The 9,333-nt window shown below is 38.2% G+C and overlaps 1 protein-coding gene across 2 annotated transcripts; it reads right to left on the bottom strand.

Annotated features, from left to right (window-relative positions):
• Positions 1-2,189: 2,189 nt before the first annotated feature.
• LOC125470901 (calmodulin-binding protein 60 B-like) lies at positions 2,190-8,947 on the bottom strand. Of its 2 annotated transcripts, none has more exons than XM_048570663.1 (9): positions 8,756-8,947; positions 8,482-8,611; positions 7,774-7,849; positions 6,774-6,832; positions 5,302-5,795; positions 5,052-5,212; positions 4,753-4,956; positions 3,996-4,230; positions 2,190-2,763 (listed from the first exon to the last, which is right to left on the bottom strand). In XM_048570663.1, exons 2-9 carry the CDS (start codon positions 8,583-8,585, stop codon positions 2,198-2,200), a joined length of 1,899 nt encoding a protein of 632 aa, XP_048426620.1. In that variant the 5' UTR covers positions 8,586-8,611; positions 8,756-8,947; the 3' UTR covers positions 2,190-2,197. The 2 variants fall into 2 exon arrangements, with proteins under 2 accessions (XP_048426620.1, XP_048426619.1); XM_048570662.1 differs by having other exon boundaries at positions 8,715-8,946.
• Between the last annotated feature and the right edge of the window lie 386 nt (positions 8,948-9,333).

Genomic DNA, 9,333 nt, shown 5'->3' with positions numbered 1-9,333 from the left:
ATCTTCATGTGATTGTAGTACTAAAGTGTAAATCATTATTACACCAGTCCTGTTTATGTTAGAATACCTCTGCATGAACTCGTGTGTCAGCATATATCGATGAGCATTCGATGTGATTTATTTATTTCTACGAGATATTGTGATTACTAGAAGTTATATTCTTATTTACGAATTTGTGACATATTGAAATCTTGAGATTTTGCAGGCGACGGTAAGTATTTTCATACTATACGTAGTATGTATATTTTTGGAAACTATACTTGTTTTACAGTGACGGGTTATAATGTTTTCAAAAACGTTTTTTTTAAACTTTATTTTTAGGCCCACTCACCCTTGTTTTTCGTCCCTCCAAGTTTTAGTAGCTGAACTTTCGTATCGACGAGGATTCTTGGCAATCTAGGCATTGAAGATTACCTTTGATGGTATAATTCTCAATCTACTCTACTGTACTTTACTTATAAAGTGTGAAATTGGTTCATTCCCGCTCACTAACGCACTCTTATATTTAGGCACTTTTAGGTTTAAATTTATTCACATTTTTCGCATCACTACATTTTATGGCTTCGTCACCCTCCTGATGACAATCAGCACAACTCGATTCGAAGTCCAAGTAGACCTTTTGGGTCGGGATGTGTCAGCACATTTTATGCTGTGTTGCACTATGCTTCATGTTTCTCGGACAATCAACTTTTGCAAACCAAGATTCCCTATTTCTTTTCATTTCGTTTGTGTTTGGCAATATGGAAAAGTTGAGGCAAAAATTGGGCTGGATCCCTGCGGCCTGTTCGACATGTCAGGCGTATCAATATTAATTGGTGGACTCGATGAAGAGATTTTAACCCAAGAATATACTGTGAAGCACTATAAAATTTTTGTTCGGTGAATCTCTTAAATTGGCACCGCAAATTAAATCGAACTATGATCACTAGACATGAGAAGTAATCACAATTAAAGCTTCAGGGTATCGTCAGATCTTTTCAGCCTCAGTCGCACCAACTATATAATCACGAGACATGAGATGTAAACAAAGAAAGTTAATTACACTGCTGATGCGGGTAATGTGATCAAAGTAACAAGATAGAAGAAAGTTTGGTTCATAATTAATTGCTGAGTCGTCTGTGCGCGTGAACGATTGTCACAAGTACTCCTAAACGCAAAATCGGTCGGTTCGTAACAATCGTGATTGAGTCCCATTCAGTCAAAAGATGATCCTTCCTCCCTCCTACTCCCAAGTGGCAGGCAGGCAACTAGCATTTCAACCTTCCAAATACATTCTTAAATTGTGCCACCATTTAACCCAAACACCACCGAAAAAGTAGGGTCAGTAAAACCGAAGCCGGAATGCATTCCAAACCAGAAAAAAAAAAAAAAAATAGAAACCACAAGGCATTTGTGTACGAAGCCAGGCTATCCAGGCTTAAAGACTGCGTAGAATTACAAGATTTCTGGGGTTCATCACAAATTTCATGTCACGCGACTTCTGGGACATATATGAGGCCTAACTGCGGTATGATCCCTGATAGAAACTGCATCCAATCGTCCTCACAAACCCCATTTGGCCTCCACATTTCAACCCTTAGATTCTGGTGTTACCACCTCATCCAATTTACACAATCGAAACTTAATATGGTGTTACCAGATCTCGCTATGTTATGCTGATTTCGGTACTAAAAACACGGAAACTCAAATTCAAGACTAGGTGAAAACAACTAATGACTGTCAAGTACAAGAATTCCAGTCAATTCAAATTACAAAAGCAACTAACACAAATATATAGAACACTAGCCACCAGCACCCGCCTGCAATGTTTAACCAAAACAACTGATTATAGTCATCCTAAAAATACGTGGCCGGCTCCGCCTAGTATGTCAACAAGACGAGCTAATACGAAATTTACCCATTAGGAACCAGGGCCCTATGTCATTCGCAGAGTGATGGGAGAAATCTTCACGAGTAAGAAAAATAAACAGAGGACTTACTGTACAGGCAACTGTACAAGAACAGATTCATTGCCATCCAACAGATATCCACAGATGTCAGTCATTTATCAAGACTTCTAAAACCGACATCTTCAATCAGTCCTAAAACCTCAAGTTGTTGCTGGCACTGATTAAAAGTTTAACTTGCAGAATAATGCCCAAAATCCTTGGAACAATGACATCACAGCAAGAACCTTGTATTACCTTTGAATGGGCTTCTATTCATCCTCTATCTCCACAATCTGTGCCCGTCTCTCAGCAGCTTTCTTCCTCACAAAGAAACCCCATCTCATTGCTGCCTTAATTTTCAGCCACCCCACAACAGCTTTTCCAGGACGGGTGCGATCTTCCTCAAAGTTGGGCATTGGTGAGGGCATATATGAGGGGAATGAAAACCCATCATCGGGCACATCAATGGAGCCATGGCCTCCTCCCATACTAAAGATTCTAAGCAAGTGCTGCATATCCTCATTTTCGAGCATCTCATGACTCCTAATGCGAATCTCTTCCTCTGAAAAGAAATCTCGGTTGGTTGTCCAGTCATCTATAGGATTAAGAGTGGATGTCTGAGCAGGATTGATAGTCTGAAATCCTGATGTAGATGATTGTGGAGGACCACGAGCCAAACCAACAGCATTGTGGTCATTTCTTGTGCTTTGTACCTGATGAGAATTGCTGACCAGTTGGTCATCCAGTGCAAATTCAGCGCCATCAAACTGGGTATGAGAATTGGAATTTACAAGTGGCTGGGTCAAGTATCTTGTTGATAGACTGTCATTATACCCTGATGAGGACCATAATAAAAAAAATAAGCCAAAATATAATCATAATAAGGACCCTATCCAGCTATCGTCTTCATGTGACGGCGGCATACGTCAATACATGCATTGTGGGCATACACGTGACTGGCTATCGTCTTCATGTGATGGTGCGATATGTCAATACATGCATTGTGTGCATACACGTGCGTGTGTGTGCAGTGGGGTGGTGTGGTGTGTGTTGTGGGCGCAGGCGGGTGTGTCAGCCTTAGCAGCTATTACGTATGGACAATTTGAATAGCAACGGAAGGAAAGCACGTGTGTGTCAGCCTTAGCAGCTATTACTTATGGACAATTTGAATAGCGCATGTGCCCATGTGTGGGTGTGCATGTGCGGCAGGGGGGTAGGATTGTGTGGGTGGGTGTGGCTGTGTGTGGCTGTGTCAGCCTTGGCAGCTACTACGTATGGACAATTTGAATAGCAAAGGAAGGAAGGAAAGGTTTCATGACAGAAAACAACAGATGCTCCACTTTAGGGAAAAATTAAGTGCAAGGCATTCCATAAAAACTCAACAAGTGTAAAGAATATATGTCGTAAGTGTGCGACCAAAAAGTTCACTTACATTCCAATGGCATTTTTTATTACGAGCTTAGGCTCGGTTTTGTAACATAAATTATAACTCCACTGATATGGGTCATAGACATACAAGTTTTACGTAGTTATATAGACTGGCACTTCTAAAACTCTACAGCTTTGATCCGCTAAGGTGTTTGTAAGAATACTATGTATAAAGTTAACAAATTTTAAAAGTAGCTGTAGATCCTAAATCATAGTTGAGAAATAATAAAGGTTGTCCTATATATCACTAAATCATATTTTAGTGACCAAAGTGAACTACCCAAGTTGCTGATGAGTAGTCAGGCAAGTGTAATGAATTTTGTGCTCATTTTTGGAGGATTTGACATCCCATATCTTCAGGATTTTCCAGGTTCTGTTCTGTAAATATAGTCAGTGTAGCACTATTTATAAATCCTACACTTTCATATTTTGCCTAAAGTTATATTCCACACAAGCAAAGGACACTTAACACCTTCACTGTTTTAGCTTATCTTATCTTTATTGATTACTTACTCTTTTTCTGACTGAATAATTACTTCCACAAATGAATTTTATGAGGTCAACCATGAGTGGATGGGATTACTCCCTCTCCCCACCAAAAAACCAAAGGTTCAATGCTCATGCAGGCGCAATGCTTACCTCCAATTGGTAGGGCTGGATCCAATGGAGGCTGCTCTGAGTGAACTGAATTTGATGTGTGATGTAGTTGCAGTTGATCAGAAGCTTCAGAGTAATTGATTGGGCCCATTTGAAATTCAGTTCGGGGTGCAGCTGGCCTCTTACTCTGCTTGAAGTTTAGAAGTGACTTGCCATCATACTGAATAACTTGATCCCAGTTGTCATATGCTTTCTTCACCAGCGCATCTACGTAGACCTGCACAAACATAAGCATTATACAATTTTTTTTGTATTTGACCTTTCCATTGTCAATTATTGACCACAAAAGATTAAAAATGAATATAGCATCTAGAACTCTAGGACTTTCAACTGCCCATGATTTTCGAAGTAAAAACATTTTTCAGTCAGCAACAGAAAGTACATAACTAGTTCGAAAACATTGTAGTTACAGGGGCCTCTTCATAACTTCCATACTTTTACGAGTATAACAAAAGATCACAAGAAGAACAAAGAACCATAGCACTTAAAAAAGCACATCCTTTAAACTTGAATTATCAGAAAAATTCATCTCCCTCTTGCTAATGCTCCTTGGTGATGATATCATTTTCAACTCTTCGGGGAAAAAAAAAAAAAGTATTAAATACGTGTCAAATATAAATCCTTGTCAGACAAGGAAACTTGATTTTGAAATATGTAATCCAAAAGAACAAAACGATTGACCACCTAGTAATAATATAGTGAGACCATATTTCCAAGAAAAAAATAAGGTAATATTCACCTTCTGGCTGTCAGAAAGAGCATCAGCAGAGTGAAACTGCTCCCCGGTGATGAGGCCACTCAGCTCATAGATGTTGTTAAAAACAACACCAACATTTCTTGTATCTTCAGTATAATAAACATAAAGCTTCCCACTCAAGACACAAGTCTTTGCATGTTCTAAAAGAGCCTCCCACATCTTGTTTGACATTCCACTTCCAAGGATCTATAAACAAGAGCAAAACATAAACATCTACAAGGTACAAAAATATGTGTGTTTTTGCGAGCGTTTTTACAACTCAAACAAAGTCCTGCACTTACATTCCGTAATTTTTGAGAATCTCGGACCACAAGCTGAAGAAACTCTTCAACTGTGAATATTCCTGCTTTGTTTAACCTCTTATGGAATGCCCCATCCTTGCCAATCTTCTCCAATCTCCATACTTCATCATTTAATGCCGGTGGGTAGTGTTTCTTGTACACTGGCAAGATCAAAGGAAAAAGCAAATCACCAACAGTGCACTAGCACAGTTAGGACAAAAAACTAATATAGTCTGCAGCGTGAACCTACATTCCCCTCTGTGATCTTTAACAGTAAAAGCTTCTGTTTTAGCTTCGCGTATGCGCATGCCTTCACAAAATCCCGAAGCTACTTTCAATCCAAGTCTGAACTTCCTGCTTCGTATCCAACTTGAGTTATCTGTGAAGGTCAGATCCCCTAGAGTTCCCACCCCTTCTTTGAGGGTCACTTGCAGGTCCCCAGTCAATAGAGGTCTCTTTCCTTCACGCTCTTTCACCACATGGGTATCAAATTCTTCTTGAGTCCAGCCTTCATCGTCTTCATTGTTGAAATCTCCTTCAAGCACAACAATATCTAGTTTTACAGAGGATTCAGGTCCAGATGTTACAACTCGGCCAGTGTTTGTATCAACCAAAACAATATGAATTGCAGCACCCTGCTCGCCTTCAACTTTCCCTCCTGTGAATATCGGAAGAGCCAAATTGGACTTAAACTCTAGTTGCAAGTTTTGCCCATTTGGACCTTCAATTCGTTTTGGGGAAGACCTGAAATGTAAAATATCAGAAACCATTTTACCACTACGTGTTGACTATTGGTCATGGTTTGAACATTTTTATTTTGCTAAGACAGTTCATGGTGGTTATAGTTCTAATATCAGAGGACATCAAAACGAAAGATCTTACACAAAAAACACCTGTCCTTTCTGTTATTTTTTTCCCCAATAAATATTTGTTCAGGAATTAATATATATGATTACAAATCTAGAAAAGTCCATATAACAAAAGCAACCTCGTTCTCTGAACATCATACTTATGGAATGGAAAATGAGAAATCTTCGGTAAATCTAATAGCCTTCAACCTCTGTGACAGTTTTGTGTATCATACAGAAGCATACAAATTCCTACCCAACAAATATCTTATCCAGAACAATTCCCCAACGTAAAATATGACCACAAATATGTAGCAAGTAAACTAATTTTAAGACTTATACACATCTTCATCATTGGTCAACCGCTGTAAGCAAAACTCGACAGAACAAGGTAACACTTCAGAGAATACCTCTTACTGGTCTACGAAAGGAAGGCATTAGATTGTCATTCAAATCTCCACACATGATTCATACAAATAAGAACCAATCAATTAAGTAGACAACTGAACTACTATAGAAAAATAGATAAATGCTTTAAGAACTAGGGATAACCAATCCTGTAAACCTATTTTTCTTAGTGATTAGAAGAAAAGCTCTGTTTATGACTGCTCTTTTCTTTTCTTGATGTGTTTCATTGCTTCTTAAATATGGTGGGGTTGGCATCAGATGGACTACAGGTCTTCCCATTATTTCGGACTGTTTAAAATATTTGGTTTCTAATTGGAAGAGGGAGGGAGGGAGGGAGAGAGAGAGAGAGAGAGAGAGAGAGAGAGAGAGAGAGAGAGAGAGAGAGAGAATCACTAGACACCCACAACATATACAATAAAGAAAATTATTCCGTTCATTAAAAAATATCATAAATAATTCTTTTCACCTTCCATTAACTCTCGCAGGGCCTAACTTAGCCAAAGCACGCTCCACTTCTTCGCTTACCTATTAACGAGTAAAGGGAAAAACAAGAATAAGGGCTACAGATAAAGATCATAGACAGAAAATCACAATAGAAATGTTTTTTTACCATAACTTCAGTATATCGTGTCATGTGGTAGACAAATAGTTCAGTCATAAGAAAGAATCTATCCTTCATATAGATAGCACAAGAATCATCCCAAACTATAGGAGTTCAGATATTCCAAAATTTTCTTTGTTTTATACATGGTGCCAACATTAAACGAAGACAAACTTGAAGTACGCAACATAAAGCTTAATATTTGATTTAAATTACGTGCTGTCATTTGAACTAAAAGTTTTTTAATGAAATGACTTTAAGGACATACAACGTCGGCCTAAATATAATTTCAGCTCAGAAGATTAATCACTACATCAAGTGTCAAGAACACTTAACCAACCACTAAACAAATTTAGCTTCCACCACTATATATCAATATAAAAAAAAAAAAAACTAAGTTACATACCCTGAAAAATTCTCGCTCACATTTAAATCTATAGTTTTAAAATTTGGGTGGTATTAGCGGAGTGACCCACAGAAAGTGAATTCAGGGAAGAACTTCAGCACAAATTATCCACATAAACAAATAACAATATCCAGGCTATCATTTCCTTCAACAAACAAGAAACTAGATGTTTATCCAACTCAGTTAATGGATAAAATAGTCCAGACGTCAAAACACAAAAGCACAAAAAAGTATCAACTATTCAACAAGCATCAAGATATAACAAACTCTTCATTGAGTATGTTAATCATTGTTTCAAGCTCACCTGTGTGGAACAAGAGTACGGTTTAAACTATCTTTTGATTTGTTCAACTTTATTAGCCCAAATATAGACATTGGATTACCAGTAACTGTAACTATTAATTCTATCAAAAAGGAGGGATAAACACGTCACATATGAAAGTTATTAGAACAACTTACAACTCTGCGAAGAACGGGTTCCAATGACGAGCATAGCTTCTGCAGACTGTCCACCTTGAGAGCTTCTATAATTACACTGCAAAAACATATTCAATGGAACATTAAGCACAAATAGAAAATATATTGAAGCTTTGGACACAACAATTCATTCAAGTGTCAAGTCGATCCATACAGAAACTCAAAAGTTTTTATTCCCCAATCACAAAAGGGTAACAACGTACTCAAAGACATACAAAACAATGCACCATAAATTATTCTCAATTCAAATATCTCATCCGATAAGAACAACATGGTTGGTGGTGGTGATGTGCTATGGTCATTAAGTAAGCTTGAGTCATAAGCAAATGTTACTCTTTATCTACTTTGAAGCCGGTGAGGTTTACTTAGCGTTTAAACCACTTCTAATCAGCAACTAGTGTTTGAAAGTGATTTAAAATTACTCAAAGCGCTTTTGATGAAAGTTATTTTGCAACAAAAAACAGTTTCACAAAAAGCACTTTCAGTCATTTCAAATGCATATCCAAATTTACTAGTCAAAGAAACACATTGCTCTGCTCAAATTGAGCATCAGTACAAGTATAGCCACATCGGCTCAAACAAAAGGGATTTTTCGCAATTCACAAATTACACGTCTAATTATTCAAATTAGCAAACAAACCAAGGTAATTAACATAATCAATAGAAATTAAACCAGATGAAATCCATTACCTAGCAAGAGCAGGACGCTTTCGCTCAGCCTGCTCCTCCTCTCCCCCTTCCATTGGCCTCTTCCCTCTCATAGAGTTGGTCCTTTCCATGAGTCTAGTGTGCATTTTATCCCAAACCCTAATTTTTGGATCTGCAGCACACATAAAAAGGCCAAAATACACAAAATTCACAACAAATAATCACAATCACAAATCCACAACAGCTACAAACACATAATAATCCACAAAACTCACAAACTCTGAATTCAAATCCCCAAAAATAATCAAATGCAAACCCTAATACTTCGGTTTTCAGCTGAAATTTGAAGTGACAGAGAGAGCTGAGCTACTCTCGAGAGGCTGTAGAATTTCGATTGGGATTCTCAAAATTTTCCGAGAAAACGCGCGAGAAAGTGAGAGAAAGTAGATTTCTGTTTGGAGAGAGAGCGAGAAAATCAGGATCCCGAAATAATGGCAGGGGCAGTCTCTATTAAGTCTACTCTGGCGACTCTGTGGCACGAGAGTGTCAGTTATCCAGTGTCTTTTGGACCACGGTAACAGACTTTTCGAGTCGTGTCGTTTCGCCAATGCGGACGCTATATTCAGAGGTTTCTGACACGTGGCTAGTCCCTATTGGTCAGAAGAAGGTCTGGAAGTTGGGTTACACTTTTCGGTCTCGGTTTTATGCCTAGGATTGTGGGAAGGCAAATGCAGTACAAAATCGTGACCGTACGATGGAAGACGAAAACGGAATATAGAATCAGTTTAATTACCGGCCGAAAAAGATATCCATTAAAATGACGTCACCGGATGTAGTTTGGCTTACGTGCTTTTTTTGTCTCTTGTAAACATTTCAAGTGTAAGTATAATTATG

Source organism: the organism of the source record quoted next, unplaced genomic scaffold, assembly GCF_019419815.1.
Source record: "Pyrus x bretschneideri cultivar Hongxiangsu unplaced genomic scaffold, Pyrus_bretschneideri_v1 Contig54, whole genome shotgun sequence".
In the NCBI taxonomy this organism is placed as follows: Eukaryota; Viridiplantae; Streptophyta; class Magnoliopsida; order Rosales; family Rosaceae; genus Pyrus; species Pyrus x bretschneideri.
This window is presented reverse-complemented; position numbering and strand designations above follow the sequence as displayed.